The sequence below is a fragment of the Strongylocentrotus purpuratus genome, unplaced genomic scaffold (assembly GCF_000002235.5).
Source record: "Strongylocentrotus purpuratus isolate Spur 01 unplaced genomic scaffold, Spur_5.0 spur5_scaffold_8, whole genome shotgun sequence".
In the NCBI taxonomy this organism is placed as follows: domain Eukaryota; kingdom Metazoa; phylum Echinodermata; class Echinoidea; order Camarodonta; family Strongylocentrotidae; genus Strongylocentrotus; species Strongylocentrotus purpuratus.
The window spans coordinates 5,084,715-5,104,703 of NW_022145614.1; the positions used below are offsets into that span (position 1 = coordinate 5,084,715).

Here is a 19,989-nt window from a genome sequence, read left to right on the forward strand (position 1 = left end):
TAGTTTCTAATACCATTGCAAAAACCTTTCAGTCCGAACAATAATAACAAATTATCATGGGAATAATTTGTGCATCATACAATACAGCTGATGTTACAAACAAGTTTGTTTGTTCTTTTGTTTGCTTGTTTTTGTCGGTGGCGTGGTGGGTGGGGAAGAAAATTAATCCATTGGGAAAAGATGGCTTGGACACAATAATGGTAGAATAATGTGTCATATTGGATAGTGTGGTAATTTATTGAGGAATTCGATTTGAAATAGGGTTTGGATTAGGGTTAGGAACTTAGGATTACGATTGTAGTTTACTTTAGGTTTGAGTCTAGGATTATATATTATGTCGGGTCCACCGTTGGATAATGTGCACGGCCCAGGTTTGATACTATGAATTCAATAACTTTGGTAGGAAACTGACCGCGGGGTAACAGTCTCCGGAGCACTTTCTTTAAATTTTCAACCATTTTTCACACAATTCTGATACAAAATTAAGAGAAACTGGATTTGATATGTAAACTTACCCTTCTTTCCTTGAAGGCTTGATAACAGTTACTTCATCGATAGCGTTCGTTTTATTCTGGAAGAGATTTACTTCTAGGATATCCAACAAACGTTCGGCATGCGAGTCAAATTTAATCTCCGTTTTCGAAGATGTACCGCTATTATCCTTCCACCCAAGACCTAGGTGGATAGTGGAAAGAGAGAGAGAGATGGGGGGAGGGAGAGGGGGAGGGAGGAGAGGAAGTGAGATAGGAAGTGAGATAGGAGAGAGGAGAGGGGGGGGGGGGGGACAGAGAGAGAGAGATAGAGAGAGAGAGGGAGAGAGAGTATTTGACTGAGTAATACTACATGTTTGATTACTATCAAGAAATAGTGGGAATAATAATATAACAAAATAGAGATTGGCAAGATTAAATATTAAACAACCGTAATTCCTATCATATCCCGAAAATGTCCCTTCGTGTTAAGTTAATATTTCCATTCCTGCCAACCTTTCATCCCCCCCCCCCAAAAAAAAAAAACTACAGCAAAACATGAGGAATCTCCGAAGCCGACATTAGGAAGATATTGTATTTTACATGCTTTTACACAGATGTTTTCCTTTCTCGGAAAGCGAGTGGAATAGGGCTTCTTAGCATAATTTAAAGGCAGACAAAAATAAGAATAATTCCTCCAAAATAGGGATGGTTGGCAGATATGTATAATGTACATGTATTCTTCTTTCTGTAATTGACACTGACAGATTCCGTTCTTGTCATCATTGCCCCCGTTATTACTACAGTTAGAATTTCCCTTTGACTTCAACTTTAAGTATCACATTTCACATGCGACATATCCTCCCTTAAATCATCTGTTTTCAAATCACATTCTAATGCAGTGCCGTATTGGTAGAGAGTCCAATCATGGAGTTACTAGTAATTACTCCATGGTCCAATGTACAATGTACAATGTACGCCTTCTACAGTTGGCAGTGACATTAGCGGAGGTGTTCTTATCAGTTCAACACAAGCATCAAGTTGCTCCTTCTATTTGTGTTATGTTTACTCAATCAATTGCCTTCTACTTTGTACTTTGTCCGTCAACTGAGATGCCGCATCACGTTATGGTATCATCTACAATTGGGTCAGCTACGGTCAGTGGCGTATGGTGGGACAGACATGGGGGGGGGGGGAAGGGGTGTTGGTCATTCTCTTTGGATGAAATGAAAATTAACAATGACATATGAATTGGGGAAAGGGTGTAGAGGGGGTCGCAGTGTCTTTAATTTCAGGTACCATTTCTTTTTCTCATTTTCTCTCTTTTTCTCGCCATTTGATTTAATAAGGGATGCACATACCCCCTGCCCCTGCATGGCTACACCACTCTCTACGGCCTCCACTAATTGCTGAAGACGAACAGGACCAACCAGGCGATGCAGAATGATTTGTAATAGAAGTAGGGGTCTCAAAGTGAGCGAAACTACCTAAGGCGAGGGGAAGGGGAGGGGGTGCCCAGGCACGGACGTCCTCACTCTGAGTTGGGGTGCTCCAGTTCCCCGAGTACCACCCCCCCCCCACCCCACTCTAATCAACAAACTCTGCCGACATCGCACACTGCATGCATGAGCACACCATTTTGATTTTAATACCCAGACAGACCGAGAAAAAAAAGTCTATCGACCTCCAATCATACTCTGAAGCTCCTTCAATGTCTTGCTATATGAGAAGCTAAGTAAGACGCCCTTATATTTACACACGATTGAATGCTTCCAGACATTTAAGCCTTTCACCGTCAACGTTCTGCAGCCTTGCTGTCCATTCCTTTTGCAGTAATAACAGGGGCATCGAACGAATGAATTAAATTCAATGTAAAACAATGTATTGATAATTATTAATGGCAATATTTTTCATACTCGTGTCTGATTTCAAATTCTGTCCATTTCTCTCAAGCTGATCGTCACTTAAAAGCACCTGTTTTATTATTTTACTGTGCCTTTTTGAAAACCCTAAGATTAATTATACATCTTACCTAGATCATAACTGACTAATTTGTTTATTTTGTCACTTAGAAATAATATCAATATTGCAAGCTCATTTCTTCGTTCCGTTCAGTACATATTAGGCTTCAGATTACAATTTTATTCATTTCATTTTGTAAGTTAGAAATTATTGTTAAGCATTTTATACTTTTATGTAACTTTCCTCCCCAATAATAATCATATCAAATGTTTCTAATGTAAGCACCAAGTTATTGATTTGAAAATTTATATATTTATGAGATGAACGTAAAGACATAATGATGTAATGAAAGTAATCAAGGATATAATAGTAATAGCTCCAACTATTGTTATCCTGATATATATATATATATTTATTTATTTTCTCATATTGTGAATTTTTATTCTGTTCTTTACTCTTAATTTTCCAGGATGCAGACTGTGGGGGTGACATGCTTTCGAGTAATAGCAATTTAAATTGCTTTTGTCACCCCTGACCAGCAGATTGTATCCTTCTCTCTATCTCCTCTCCACTTTCATAAAGCTGTTTGAATGTATTATGAAATGTCTATGTATTCTCTGATTGTTATACTCATTGTATGTTTTCCGATTGGTCAAATAAATAATAATAATAATAATAATAATAATGCATTTTTAACACCTTCTATAATACCACTTACTCTTTTATGTCGGAAAATTGCAATACAGAATTTAAAAAAGCCTTGTCGCCAAATATGAAATCATGATCCCAACTCGAGTTGCAAGTGATCTGCATCGATCGCAAAGTTGAATACTACAATATTCCTTTTCTCCAGTTGTACAGACTTGTGATTGATATCGATTTCATCTCTTTGTGAGACATGGCTCATCATGTTTTTCAAACGCTTTTCCAGACATGGCGCATTTTGCCATCACCTAGCCACTTTCAAAATGATCTAGCAAATACACTTTCATCTCAAATAATTGAATTGAATTGAATTGAATTGATAATGGTTGTATTGAGAATAAAAGAACAACAATGCATCGCGGCCTACAAGGCCGAATTGGGCAATGTTTTACAAATGTAAAATACAATATATAAAAACATTCATATTACATGACATCAAATTAATGAACTGAGCTTGAATGAGTAAATTGTTAAAAATAATGCAATGAGACAAGAGATACATCTGCAAAAATATTTCTCAGACTAAATGTGTGTATTGTTCTTGAATTTTGTTTGGTTCTTTTTTTTAATGCGTTACGTACACAAGCAAACGGAAATCATTAAATCCCTTTTCGACTACATGTATACTATAAACTATATTATTGGCAACAATTTGTAGTTTTCTTTCAGCAACGAGGACCTACCTATAAGTGAACGAAGATGGCTGACGACGCCGCTTCTCTTGGCCGAGTCCAGAACTCGAGGTAAGACCCCCATGAACTCCGATTGCACATCGTAGTCTACCCCGTCTTGCTTTCCGCCGCCGACCTCGCCATCGTTCTCGCTGCTGATATACGACCGACTGACGTGGGTCTCTTGGAGTGGTCGGACGAAGTAGAGGAGCGAGATCGTGACTAGGACGATGCCGAGAATGAGGACTTTACGGAGGATGCCGATTCGGATCTTCAGGATGTTCATGGCAGAGATCATACATGGATGTTTGGGGCGAGTACAGCCCGTGCATAGTTGACAACATTCACAATCTGAAATTGAAGTAAATAACTCTGTATGATTATACGTTTGCCCATACGTAACATGATTATGCGAGAAAATATATCAGAATGCAGTTTCTTTGAAGCTTAAAAAGACAAAATTATGAACGAATTATTTGTTGACAGTCTTAGATTGTTATTCAGGAACAGAAAATTCATATTTTAGATAAGAATAATTGTATGCCAATATTGATTTGTCATTTCAATTAGCAATATAAATTAGAAATTTAAAGTAAATGCAAGAAAAATTAGTAGCAATCAAAAAAGAAAAGAAAAGATGAACAAAATGAGTATGGCTTAGATTGTCCCCTTTAAATATTATATGACATCACCTTTATTCAAAAAAATTAATCATGATTACTTTTTTAATTTAAAAAAAAAAATACTAATGGCCTTGTCAAAAATCTAACTCACTCATGTGAAGTTCATTGGCCATGTACCATCATGTGAATTCTTCTTCTTTGAAATCATCATTAATAAGCCATTAACGAAATGTTTCATGTTCAACTGCTCGGAAACCATAAAGTATAGGGGATTATATTATTATGTAATCGCGCGTGGTTGATAAAATCAAGCGCGACGACATTTTAGCTCCGGGCTACTCAATTTCCTCGAAAGTGCAATGCGATCAAGGCGAGCACGATTGCGCGATGACTTTATGCCCGTCTTGTTATAACGTGACCCTTCCTCGATCTCCCACTCCCCTTCGACTCCCGACATTACGTCAATTGGTTCTTGAATGAGTCCAAACCTCTCGTTCTACGTGTAACCCGATTCTCGAGCAGGACGTTGGGACCCATCTACTCCAGTTATTTACCAAAAAGCAATCAATGATGACGAACGTCCCTCTATTACCCGCCTTCCCTTTTCCCCATTTTTTCTTTCCTTATTTTATCATGCCCATCTTTCGCGGGTACGCAGTAATATTCTCAAGTTTTCTTTTTTTCCTGCCGTTTGCTCTTTCTCATTTTCGCTCCTACCTGTTACCACTATTGTATCAGAATCGATGTCTAAATTTGTCTATCGTTGCAGCCTTCAGTCAGTATTTGCTATACATTTTTTTCGGCACTTATTCGAATTTTCCACCCCCCCTAAACGAATTGAGAGGGACGTTTCCCCCCGGGATCGCCGCCCCTGGTTCGATCTCTTACACTATATTTCTAGCTCTCAGGCAGTTCAGCTTTCTTTACAGATCTATGTTGTTTCTCTGTCTTCTATCAAAACTTCTTCGAATTGAAAGTACCATCTTAACGCCTTTATTCTTCTTCCCTCTTTTCCTCTCTATATACAGTATCCCCATCTCACTCCCCCCCCCCCCATCCTGCTTTCTCTCTCCCTCTCCATTTCTTTCTTTCTTTCTTTACCAAACCCCTCTCTCTTTCTCGGTGTCCTCGAAATTCACTTCTGAATTCTCACAAATTGCCCCCATCAGTATGCATCTATTGTATCTCTAAATGATGCTCAACATCAAGATGACCATTTCGGTGACTGGTGGTTTTATTTGACCAGCAGAAGTGATAAACCTTAGGAGACACGACCTTTCCTCAAAATCATGCCTATTTAATTACCGTACTCAATCACATCCTTTGAGGTACGACAATTCCTTTACAGTCAATATACTACTAGTGCTATACACGCTTTTGCAACTTCACCATCCTACATGTAACCCTAAACTCAACAAAAACCCAAATTCAATCCTAACGCTATAAATAACACTTTTGTATGATTATGTGCGCTTGTCTGTATACGCGGGAATAGTTAAGTATCAATGGCATTCTCAAATTGGACTCTAACGATCAATTATCAACTAACGAGCGAGATTTATGACCGAACCATGGCAAACAATTGCTCCTATATACATACCCCTGGCAAATGAAATGCTGGAACGTATGACAATCATCATTATATTTTATCTGCTTACATGAATACCTGGATGACATTTTGTAGTTGTGATTGATTGTGTTAATGAAATGAACACAAACGTGTTTCCCCGAGTCAAATTTCTAGTAAAATACGCACTATGTCTTCACAACGCCTTGCTATCTAGATCTTCCTTTTGCGTCAATTATCAGTGTATCTGAAGACAATGCTAACTATATATGATTTTAATGGCCTGTTAACAACGGAATCGATATCTAGTTCAATAATATTTGTTTCGAATTATCTCATTACTAGTTGTATAAATAGAACCCGCTTGTTCGGTGAAATGATACTGAAATAAATTATGGGGTGTTCTTATCTATATCCGAAGTTGTGTTACCATATACCCGGATATTTATACGGAAGAACACTTTCCGCTCTTTCGATGACAATGCTATTGGGGTTGTTTCGTTATTCGTTAGTTTAGAATGGCATTGGGAAAGAGATGTGACGGTTTTCAAAATATTGATAAAATAAAATATAGTATATAGTAGGAACCACAAGGAGGCACCATGTTTTGGAGGAAATTGATTCCGTGATAATACAACGGGTATTAATAGTGATGACACATAGCCAATGCCCCGCTACATTGATTATTTATAACAAAAGTAATCACATACCACAATACAAAGAAAAGGGAACGCGTGTCATTAGTGGTGATGGTCACATGCTCTTCTCACCACAGAACCGAAGACCGTTTTTATATCAATAAAAACACAATTATCGTTGGAAGTTTGATACGTCCTGGCAGTGTAACAATTGATTAATTTGAAACGTGTGTTCAATACATGGTCCTCTATAATTGATGTTTACGATTAAACCATCAATCCTCATGAACTAAATGGTGATACCTGGTTACTATGGTTACCATATGGTTGCAGGGGGTCTGATTAGATGGGCCCAATTTGTGAATATATTGCTTTTAGTCCTCCAATTAAATACATATACATATCTCATGCAAACATAATATTATTGTTGTTTGAGATATTATTATTGGTTATGAAAATAAAACTAAACCTTATATTAATCTTCAGGATTTCTGTAGATTCTATAAAAAAAAAAATTGACAGGATATTCCTTATTTTCTTCCGAACAATTTGATACCATGTTTATCTTCTTATGACCATTAATAACAGAATCAGAATTAAAATACATGTCCATACACGCGAGGTCTTGTAATACATAGCATATAATGGGCAAAAACATGCCTATACAAAATCCATTGTAGCTCTTTAGGATGCAAGGTGACCCCAGTTTTTTTCTTCATATTTGGATAGATTATGAGTTGGACTCTGGAGATATGATTTCATGTCTCATTTGGCCTTTAGGTATATCGTGACATCATCATAATGGCCTTGGAACTCAAAATACGGATTTGCAAATTATGACGTCAGCATATTTATGGAAGATTGATTGACCTTAGCACTGCACTATACGTGTTAATATGCAGTATTATTACACATGAATATTCAATACACTCTTAATACACAAATGCACATAATTATGCCAATGTGGCTGATCGGCAAGTTTGACAGTAGACTTACAATTTGAATTTTTAAATTATCCTTTCTAACATCGGTAAGTTCAAACAAATTGTATTTTAATGCTATTAAGGTGTTATTAATTGTCACTGAAGTACTGATTTTGAGTGAAATCATTTGAGTTTTGTACAGTGGTGTTTGAAATGTTGAAAATCAATAGCATCGCTTTTAATACACAGCCAGGATAGTAATGCAGCTATGTGTGGTTATATGCTGCATTTTCATTGATTAATTAATTCATTTATTCATTCTCTCTCGATTCTAATGTGATTCGATTACTGTCTTTTAATCAATAAACGGGAGGGGTAGCTGTCTCGCTCAACTAAATATGTAGACCTATAATATCAACAGTAGTACAACTTTACTTTCTGGGCCTAATACCAAAAATCGGAAAAAGATCCTCATTTAGAAACCTTAATTGATAATTACCAAAATCATTTATAGTAAATTAAATAATTAATTCAGTAAGACGAAAAGCTATTACCAACTGCATGGTTCTGTAAAATAGTCGGTCTTGTTTCATATTTAATTTTACATATTTAATTTCCAGTAGCACAGAAGAGTATACCAATGGCCTGATGACAGACTATAAAAATAAGCCTTCATGCAAGAAAATGAGGTACATGTATAACCAACTTACGACAGAAATAAATGATAAGAAAAGGAACCGGCTAACAAAGTCCTGTACAACAGGTTCTCCTCATTACATTAGCTGATGGTAGAGAAATGAACCACTTATATAATCCGGGGTAACTTTGCTAGTCATAAGGACCGCTATTCCTAACGCGAAACTTCCTAAACGTGAAGGACCGTTGTTCATAAAACGGAAAGGGGGTAACTATTTATAAACATGGAGAGGGGCGCTATTCATAATTTACATTGGGGGTCACTACTCGTAAGGACCGCTATTCAAAAATCGCTATGTGACTTCCATTCCTCGTTTCTCTTTCTCTTTGTGTTATCTTTCGTCACAGCTTCTATGCTGGGTATTATTCCCTTAAATAAAGTCTGGCAACTTTTGAAAATTTAACCGCTGTGTACATTACAATTTATTGTAAAAAGGTCTGTACATACCACTGGCGCGGCATGCAGGGGCGTCGCTTTACATTCTTAACACAGAGCCAATGTTCAGAGTACTAAATACAATAGGTCTAATAAGTCCTATTTTAAGCATGACGTTATACTGCAAACCGTACAGTTTGTTAATATCATTTCTGTGTGTGGATACTGAGATGTTGGTGACCTTTATACTGTCCACATACACATCAATTATCTTTCTAGTTCTTAAGTTGCTGCAGTCGTTGACTGTACAAACAACATGCCGAGCGACGAAGAACGTTTGACCACGGAAACAAATATTTAATTTACACGAATATATGAATACACTGTATGCAAAAAAAAAAAAATGAGCATTTGTATCAAAAGTAATAAAAAGTCCCCTTTGTAGCTACAGTAAGGGTTAGATTATACAAAGAACCTCGGGCAGGCGCGGATCCAGCCGGCGGCAGGGGAGGGCGTCGAAACAACCAGCCGGTGAATAAGAAGGGGGGGGGGGGGGGGTAAGGAGCAAAACAATTGTTTTCCCTCGAAACTTTAAAAATTGCACCCCTCCCCTCGACCACCAGGGGCGGGGGGCCGTCTCCAAATAAAGGTAACATTAACGTTTTGTTACCTTTTTTTTCCCAGGGGTGCCACCCGGTGTCCACATACACATCAATGATCTTTCTAATTCTTTAGTTGCTGCAGTCGTAGACTGTACAACCAACATGCCGAGCGACGAGGAACGTTTGACCACGGAAACAAATATTTAATTTACAGGAATATATGAATACACTGTATGCACACACAAATGAGCATTTGTATCAAAAGTAATAAAAAAAAGCCCCCTTTGTAGCTACAGTAAGGGTTAGATATAACCTCGGACAGGCGCGGATCCAGCCGGCGGCAGGGGAGGGGGCCAAGGGGGGGGGGGGGGGCAATTCGTGAGAAAATATTGAGCGTCGAAACAACCAGCCGGTGAATAAGCAGGGGGGCGGGGGGTGGTAAGCGGAGCAAACATTTTGTTTTCGCTCGAAAATTTAAAAATCCCATCCCTCCCCTTGAGCACCAGGGGCGGGGGGCCGTCTCCAAATAAAGGTAACATTAACTTTTTGTTACATTTTTTTCCCAGGGGTGGGGATTCCCCCCCCCCAACTCTGGATCCGCCACTGCATACGATATACAGTCAGCCAAGCGCACAGGTGTATGGGTAAATTTTCGCCAGGGAGAAGAGAGAGTAACACCTTTTGTGGTTATAATTGTTATTTCGTCAATCGTCATAAAAACTACAGGATGTAGTTATAAATTCGAACGTGAGGTGACGATTGCCTCATACGCCTCCAGGATCCGTATCATGAAATACACGATGCATATCCTATACCAACGTACTTTAATTTCCTTAAACCCCCTCCCTCGCTTATCCTTCGTGAACTATTTAAAACACTGATCCTCAATCACGACATCCAACACTTCAGAAACGTTGTTTCAGCCGGGTTTGTCTCTGTGAAATTTACACCATTGTTATTTTCTTAATCAATAACACTGTTGTTTTAGTTTACGTTTCAAAAATTGTATACTTTCAATAGGAAGAGGAATCTAAAATTACCCAGAGTCAAAAGCATCTTTAGAATTGGGTTTGAAATTATGACAATATTGACAAAAGAAAGGCAAATTGTGCTGTCTTTTGCGTCCGCTTCGAAAATGTGGAACTTACCGACAAGCTTGGGTCTAGGAATCTTCAAATCGAGAGATGTCATCAAAATTGTAAATGAAAAGTGATAACAACTGATGATACTGATAGGGTATTATTCGGCTTTGCAAATACTACTGTAGATCTAGGATATAATCTAGATCTATGATCAGTGGGAAAAGTGGCCGTTTGCCGACAATAAAGCTGCATTGATGCAAATGTATAGACATAGATCTAGACTTGTCTAGACTCTAGTTGTCGTTTCCCGGTGTAGGATGCATAATCAATGATGATACGTAACTAGTCTGGACCTCTACTACTACTTTACTAGGCCTAGGGGACCAGGCCTAGGCCTATATCTACACTGTACTCTGTAGATCTAGACCTAATTATTTGTAACACTACTAGACCCTAGTCTAGATCTACATGAACCTAGATTCTAAAATATTAGACAGTTCTTACTTGATCCAGGCCGTAGGCTTGCTCTAACTCTTGTCTTGACAGTTACAGAATACTGGTTAGGTAGGGCCTAGATCTAGATCTCCTGGCTGTAATTTTGTAAAAAATGTGTTCATATCTTCTCTTGATTTCACCTAGCCTACCAGTACCACTACCAAGCAGCTGCTCAATTAAAAATGGGAGGTTAGACTAGACTCTAGTCTAGATCTAGACCCAGTCGACGTCTAATTCTAGACTAAAGTCAAGACAAGTCAAGAGTAAAGTTAGATCTAACTGGCACACATGATAACAATAAAAGCATAATAAAATCATGTCACCAAAGACGGAAAACCGAACAAGATTACAAAACAAGTCGTAGGCCTACCAAATTAGCTTTCTCCATTGGTGGCAGAGAAGTCACAAGCAATTAATTGACTGTTCATAGTTAAGTTATCGGCCATGTATATCGCCTATCGGTCGCGCGTCGCGGGCCGGGCTGCGTTATTTTTTTATGCGGCACAGATTGGGGCTTTTTTTTAAAAGGGTCTTGATTTACAGACTAATACTGGTCGTGTGCGTACTAGACAGTATAAGTAGTAGAGGTCTGTTTTTAATAGTGTTACATGTAATCCACTACCGCATGGAAAATCATTATATCAACAATTAAAATCAAATTGGAAATCTGAAGAGGAGGCAGCACGTCAATAAGGAGAACATCACAATAATTAGTCAATAAAACTTAACTAACTTAAACGAAGAGGAATGTTATCTAAACACGTAGTTCGCGATGGATATACAAACTTCTTCGCAGCGCTAATGCGCTAGCGAACATGACTAGTCTCACGTACGTGCAGACACTATTCAGAAGTGAAATAGCGTACTTCCCATAGGTTTAACACGCGCCATGCCCCAATCTGTGCCGCATAAAAAAATAACGCGGCCGGGCTATGGGTGTGCGCGCGGCGAGGATGGGGCCTAATTTTTTACATTTTTTCTCTCGCTGGTATAGGTACCATAGACAAATATATAGGCCCTTACAAAGTTCCAATGCATAGAGCCGCTGCAATGAGCCACTCGTCTGAATGGCAGAGCTGCGAGATGGCCGGGGGCACTTGCGTTTCCCGGCTTGAGCCCAACAGAGAAAATAAAGGAAAAAAATGCATAGGCCTATACATTTTATTCGTGTGCCCCAAAGTTTTGGAGATTTTTTTAAATGTATTTTTTGTATAGTTGTTGAAAAATGATTATACGTGCAAAATACTAAGGGTTACTTCAAATTCTCGAACGCTAGAACGATTATGGAAACATTTTGGGTCACTAGTAATACACAGTCATGATTCATCCATTTAATTTAATGTGTAACATTGAAATTCAACTTTCTCATAATACCTGAGGTTGGAGAGAACTGAGACAAAGTATCAAATTGCACCACATAACGAACAGTGCGTTTAATCTCTTGTACATTGAGTCAGGAAAATATACTTTAGTATCGGATCATGGCGTATTCCGCATGCGTTTTCTAACAGTTTACAAGTGGTATATGGTATATACATCTAATGCTGAAAATAGACTCGGGGAAAATGAGTCAACACGCGGAAGTGAAAAATTAAAATTACACTGTGGTAAAGACTGGATTATATGAGAACGTAAGCACTAGCTCTCTCCCTTTGAGAGAACCTCCCTATCTCCGGTGTGTAAAGTCAAGGGCCGGAATATAGCACCTATTACGGGTAGTCGGGAACACGAGTGCGGTCCCTCCGACCTCACAGTGTTGGGTGGGGGGGGGGCACAGTACTTCCACTGCATACGAACTACCCTAAGTTCCGATTCGGAAATAGGAGTTAGGAGTTATATTTCCGAGTGCCTAAACACTTACTTTATCAGAAGTCTCTAAGCGCTCTACAATAATGCAGCATAATTTCCCTGGCTTTACAGTGCAGCTGATACGGGCGCTGCGTTTCAAGGGATACATTTCTACCAGGTCCCCATTTACCTCACCTGGGTGGAGTGTGGCAAATGTAGATCAATGTCTTGTCAGAGGACATAGTGCCGAGGCGGGACTCGAACCGCATATGTGATCGACAGTCCGACACCTGTATTGCAATAATGTTTTCCATTATGCAAAGTAACTAGGTGAAGTTAATTTGGTCGCTTTATATACGCCCTTGCATTTTCCCTATTACACATAACAACTATCTACTATCTTTCCTTTAAACTATACCCTGCTATATAATAAGTACGGCAGCCCAGAGCATTTTGATCAAACGAACGAGGTACCAATATCTGAGTATTGGAACAGTTCGGGGAAGAACCACTATATCCAAATATGGAAGTCTGTTCAGTGGGCCCCTCTGCTGCATGTGGCCCCTGATGGGACCTGTTAAAAAGGGCCCGATATGCATTTTGATCAAGCATTACATAATTATACCACATGAAAATCATTAAAACAAAATCATGGTTCATCACAAAAATTGCAGAATGGGCCTTGCCAGACAAATTTCTGCTGCCACTTAGGGCCCTCCATGCAGACGCCAAAAATGTGGCCCAAATATGTACCACTCAAAACCGATCTTGCTCGGGTTAATCTTACAGACGGAAATCATGACAGACAATTGTCTTTCTTTCTGCAAAGGGGCAGGGGCCGGCAGACACACTAAAAAAAAAAGCCCCCCCCCCCCTACTATATGGCCACTGATCAAACATATATGATCCTATGTACACTAAACAATAACAAATTAAAAATACATTCCACAGATTAAAGAACTGACAAAGCTTTCTTCTATATACGTCCCACCAATAATATAAGTAAAAAGGGTGGTCGAATGTGACCATTACATGGGCCTCGTGAAATGAATATTGAATATTAATGTACATTTTGTTTAAATATTAATTCAATAACACACCTGAAGGACATGGGGTTATACTACATTAATATGGTGAATATCAGAATAATATTCAAGACATAGACCTCATTTTAATCAACGGCTAAAAATATTAACACTGCACAGCTAGCCTGCAATTTGTTACTTTGCCCGTTTGTACGCTTAATTTGTATTAGTCTTCCGATGTAATACGATTTAAGATGTAGCCTATACAGGAAACGTTACTTAATTTATTCTGTCAATGCCCTAAAACTCTTCCTTTATGACAAATTAAAGTTGTTTGAATTTAAAGGGGAAATGATCCAAAAGACAATCACCGTTTCCTCATTAAAATGTGTAGTTTAACACAATTCTTGAATTTAATTTACGCATAATGCTGGTATTCCTCTGTTTAAAATTATGCAGATTTCAAGGTTCAAATTTTAACTTTGAAATGTTGTTAACGGTTTATTCTTCATATTAATCATGATCCAAACATAGTGATAGGACATCAGGCCTGCATGGCGATCAAGATTGTCGTGATGGTATACGGGTAAACTTGAATAACTCAACTTTAATTCTAATCTGGCTGAAAGTCTTACGATAAAATGAAATCGTATGTACTTACAGACATCGTAGCATAGTAAAACCAATAGCAATCTTACCGATTTCAGATGACATAATTTCCAGCAATCATGATGTCGAACGTTAAAAGGTCAGCTCCGCTGCTTCCTGACTGGTATGGCATAACGGAATCATGGTCTTAAACTATAGCTTATAATATAGCCCTTTCTGTAGCAAAATAGTCCTGTGCAAAAACTGGTAGACAATGCAAAGTGACACTGTGATAAGAGGATACACAAGTTTCTTGAGGCCATATTTGCCTCACTCGTGTATTATTTATTCAAATACTGCTAAGCACACACTTCTGACTGAATACACTGTAGACGTTCTTATACCCAAATCTATATAGGCCTATAGATACCAAGCAGATTGAAACCAAATATTTATATTAAGCAGCGGAGATGACGATAACCTTAACGATCCGATGTGAAACTTGCCCTCAAATAGTTTCAAGTCAAAGTCCATATCAAGTTCTACCCCAGGAACGCCATTGAGACTAGTCTGCAACGGAGTCTGCAAGCATAGACTCTAAATTTTACCACAGAGCAGCTATAAAGTACAGAGCATGTCGTAGTCTCATAATGAAGGGCTGCAGGCAATAATATACGCATAACGACTGGCAAGGGGTTTGTGCCTGCACACTACGACGAGATCGACCGACGGAATGATCATAACAACAGCACAACATTTTAAAAATTCATAAAATCGACTATAGAATCTGTCGGGTTGGAGTCGGTTTGGCGATGTGACTGAGGTAATAATAATCATGTGTTCCTATAAAAATATTAAAACACTAACTTGCGACACATTCTATAGCCTACGCTCGATTGCTTAAAGCTTCTTTGGATCGCCGCTGACATTTTGTTACAAATTTATTTCTGATTGATATTTTCTTAATTATGGTCTGGGCCCCGTCTTACAAAGAGTTGATATCAATCGCAACGTATTTGTGATTGATATCAATCGCAACTATGTACATAAAAGATAGGAGACTGCAAACTTGCGATTGATTAGAGGACATGTGACTGATTTGGATCAATCGCAACTCTTTGTAAGACGGGGCCCTGGAGTGGTAATAAAACATACCAACACGCAACTAAGAAGGAAGCAGTAGGAAGTTAAAGTTTCTTGTGGAAGACACTGACTGGATGAAGAGAAGCGAAAGTTACTTCGAAAGTAAACACAATTGATAAATGCACAGTCTTGATAGGACTCTTCATATCAGATAGTCATGTCACTTCAAAAAGGCTCAAGCAAAACGTGATATTTTAACACCGCTTTATTTTATATTTGCCAAATTGTCATAGAAATCTTGAGATCCAATGATGCATCCCCTCCTTGCTCTCCTCTTCATACTAAGCATAATGCCTTATTATTTGCATTCATTGATTAAACGTCACTTCAAATTCGCAGCTGTTCAACATGTCATGTGCAGGCTTCGGCTATATACTATTATGGCATATTGTGCAATAAGCTGCGACATTCCCGTTTTCTATAGCAAATTATTCTGTAAAAACTATGTAATGTACAAAATATGAAAATAATATACGAAACTACGGCCGTCAACAAAATAGCTTTCATTATTTTGTTGTTGTTGAAAAACTTGTTTGGAATTTTCAAGCAATTTCACCCTTTTTAAAAATTATGAACAAGATCATTTCATGAAGTATTTTTCACACTTGCTGTATACGAAGTATAGGGCACCAAGAAAAACAAAATGCAAATCCTTTTGCACACTCAACGTCGAAAGAATACATATCGCAAACCGTGAGGGGATAATTTGACATAATTCAGGCGCGTATAGTGGGGGGGGGGGGGGGCGGTGGGGGCGTTCGCCCCCCAAAAAAGCCGGCCAAAAAGAGAGATAGAGAAAGAGAGAGAAGGGGAAAAAAGTGAGAGGACTTAGGAAGAAAAAGGAGCAGACAAAAAAAAATGACAAAGACTGTGTTAAATAAAAAGATTATAAAAGAAACATCAGATATGCATCATAAATTATCCTTTATTTAAAAAATGTAATTGTGAAATGAGCTTTGAAATCTATAGCCACCAGCCCAGCCTAGCGCAGTTTGCCTGTTCGTCACAGAGGTCCAGGATTATACTACAAAAGAATTCTAGCTGCGCGGTTGACAAGATTACCCGGGGAGAAAAAGGCTGCAAAGCTGTTTCCATTTATGAATATCCCAATATTCCGACTGAGTTTTTTATCCTGGTATAAAACTCACATACCCTCCACACATTATACATGGTTTATCGGATTGCCATCAACGCTCAGTTAAACATACCTATAATGATTAGTTTGATAACGATCAGTATTGTTATTTTGATTTAAGGCGGCTATAACAGGCGCGTACACAAGGGGGGGGGGGTTAAACCCCCCCTTTGGTATTTTTCTGTTTGTAAACCCCCTCCCCCCTCAACCCCCCTAACCCCCCCCCCTCCCCTTCGCATTTTTTTTATTTTTTTTTTTTATAAAAAAAATATATATATTCCCATGGTTGACCTAAAAAAGCTGACCTATCCCCTCCCCCAAGGGAGCAAAATGTCAAATTTTTAAATTTCGAGACCAAAAAAAAAAAAAAAGTATCCTCTTACCCCCCCCCCCCCCCCCCCCCCCCCGCTAGCATCATCTGATGTTAAACTACTGATGTTAAACTAACAGGGAATCGTAATCCTGGAAGCAGATCTTCATCGAAGACTGAAAGAGCTTGAACAAACATAAGCAATTTTGGTAACGAGTAAAAAGGTTAATTTTATGCATATGCTTTTGGGCACTTGTGTTTGCAAGCAATAAAATATTGCTAGATTTCGTCTTTTCGTGCATATGGATTCAAGCAAAAAACTAGCACAAGCAATTCCTACTCGTCATGTTCATGTTCTCAATTATTCATTTGGATCGATAAAGCGAAAAAGGTAATTTTTGTAAGAAAAAAGGTTTTATCATCATTAATCTCGCAAGACAGGATGGACGGAGCTTTAAATTGGCACATGTATAGGCCCACTAAAATTCGATTAACTTGTGGGATATAAAATGGATAATTTGCAATTTAAGTCTGTTTACCCATTTAGTTTCTATTACTTTATTCTGTGCACAACACCTAATAGGAGGAGCGAAAACGATAAAGTAAGAACATAGGCCTATATAATTCTGAGAATTGAGGGGGATGTCTTTTCTGTGCAAAATTTATTGTGAAGGCTTGACTACTCACCCAATATCATTTTACATCAGAAACGAAATGAAAATGGATGGGAAATCTTCAAATTGGCAACCCCTTTGCAAACGTCTCCCTGGATAATCATAAAGAGGATAACACGATTCACGATATGGGAAACATAATATCACTAGCGATTATGGGCCCACTGTCGAAAATTAAATAATAGATAAGGATGAAATGCTAACAGTTGGGAGACGGGGAATTGGTGATAACTCTTGCCATGTTGATGTGAATAAAATGTAATCGAGATGTCTTGGCAGACGTTTGGTCGACGAACAATGGAGTAGCTATACGGGGAGAGGAGGGGGGGGGTAGGGGTGGAGGACACGTACCCCATAACCAATTATGAACGAGAGAAAAAGTAGGATACAGTGAGAGACAGGAAGATAAGACCTCCAACACTCTCCCTGCATGACTAGGTCACGTAGCTCACTCATACTTCATTCATCTTATCTGAACAGAGACCAGCCCCCCCCCCCCCCAGGCCCTCACCATTCCGGTCGGGAATTACACTAACAAGTTTGCCCATTCTGAGAATAATAATGACTTTACTTTTGAGAATAACTTTATTGCGAGCGAGCATTCATACCGGAAAATTTTCGTCCAAAGTTAACAGTTGCCTGAGAGGAAATACAAATTCAAACAGAACAAACAAAACAGACCAAAAAATGAAGGAAAAAAATGAAAACAGTAAAAATATTGTTTTTTAGTCGAGTTAAACTACACTGGTTATACATTATACCTGTGAACACATTCTGTCTGAACGGAATCCAATTTGTTTCGAACATTATTTTATAAAATTGATAGCAAGACTTATATCCGGTTGAAGGGGAAGGATGGAATGAGAGGGGTCTTTATTAATGAAGACCTCACACCATTAAGATTCTCGCTCTTGATGAGATCAAAGGAGACCCCTGCCGTGAAAAGTGTATCGACCAAATACGGAAGCATCGTCTGCAAACTTCAAGATGATGCATACAAGATCATCCGGAGCCCGGATGATCTCTTTGAACTCGGAGTTGACAATGTCCAATACGGCGATTTTAAGCTCCATTTCCTTGCCTAGTATGTTTCACTCAATTTTAAGGCTATGTTAGATTCCCGAATATTTCATTATGTTCGATATTAACGAAGACATTAATTTGTTTGATATTGACTCTTTTGAATTAACCCCATTCGAATTTGATAACAGATTATGTTCAAAGTTCCCAAAAGCTTTTACGATTTCTCATATAAATATTAGATCTTTAAATAAAAATATTGATGCCTTAAGATTATTGTATGAAGAATGCATAAAATCAAAATTTCATTTAATTGGATTGTCTGAAGTCTGGAATGTATCTTGTGCAGATATCCTTGGGATAGATGGTTATACTTTGGAAGTGAATTGCCGGGACCCTGGTTTAAGGGGAGGAGGTGTTGGAGTCTATGTTCATTCTTCTTTGAGATATAAAATGTTAAAATATGATATTGACTTTGCTGAATCGCTATGGCTTGAGGTTCAGATCGGTGATCGTTCCGTTGTTGTAGGTGTCATTTATAGAAAACCAAACACTGATATTTTCCAGTTTCAAGGGAGTTTATTGTCTGTGTTAGAAAGGATTAAAGTTGATAAAAAGTTGTGTATTTTAATGGGTGATTTCAATATTGATTTGTATAATCCCAGCGTAAATGCTGAAATGTTAGTTACTTCCTTAGTGTGTTTGGGGATACATCAATTAATTAAGACCCTTACGAGGGTAACACCCATGTCAGGTTCCTTAATTGATCATATTTACACAAATATGGGTGCAGATCGCATATGTGCTGGTACAATTGTAACTGACGTTTCTGATCATTTCCCTATATTTGCTATTTTTGAAGATAGCTCAGTAAAATTACAACCACAAGGAGAAGTACGATATAGAAGTTATAAAAACTATGAGAAAGAACAGTTTTGGGATAGTCTACTCTTGGAATCATGGGAAAATGTATATGAATGTACTGATGTTAATAAAGCATATGATATATTTGTACAATCATTCATAGGTATATGTGATCAATATGCTCCGATTGTTCATCGTCACTCTTCCAGGAGGAAAAATGATAAACCATGGCTGACTAGAGCTATTAAGAAGTCAATTAAAAAGAAACATAAATTGTATGGTAAAGTATTAAAATCAAACTATAGTGAAGATAATTTGAAAAAATATAGGACGTATAGAAATGTTTTAACTACAGTTTTGAGGAATGCGAAGAGGAAATATTATAGTGATGTATTTGAAATGTATAAAGGTGACACAGCGCAAACATGGAAGTCAATAAATAAGCTATTGAAGAGTGGAAACAGTAAAGTAAAAACGTCACATGTAGATAAGCTCTGTGTTGATGATAATGGTAGTAAGAAAGTTGTAACCTCAGGGAAAGAAATATCAGAAGGCTTTAATGATTTTTTTGTGAACGTTGGGCCTAACCTTGCTAAATCTATTAATGGTAATGTTGACGATGTTATTACATT

At 38.1% G+C, this 19,989-nt stretch overlaps 1 protein-coding gene across 2 annotated transcripts in view; it reads right to left on the minus strand.

Moving 5' to 3' along the window:
* Positions 1-19,989, minus strand: part of LOC100893566 (CMP-N-acetylneuraminate-beta-1,4-galactoside alpha-2,3-sialyltransferase) — a 40,145-nt gene that overhangs the window by 12,620 nt on the left and 7,536 nt on the right. The window contains exons 1-3 of one of the 2 annotated variants that reach the window (XM_030975519.1): positions 14,322-14,787; positions 3,821-4,159; positions 516-675 (exon numbers count right to left, since the gene is read on the minus strand). In XM_030975519.1, the coding sequence (XP_030831379.1) occupies positions 516-675; positions 3,821-4,159; positions 14,322-14,337 (515 nt within the window). In that variant the 5' untranslated portion in view covers positions 14,338-14,787. Of the gene's footprint in view, positions 1-515; positions 676-3,820; positions 4,160-14,321; positions 14,788-19,989 lie in introns of those variants that run through there. The other variant, XM_030975520.1, reaches the window with a different exon arrangement.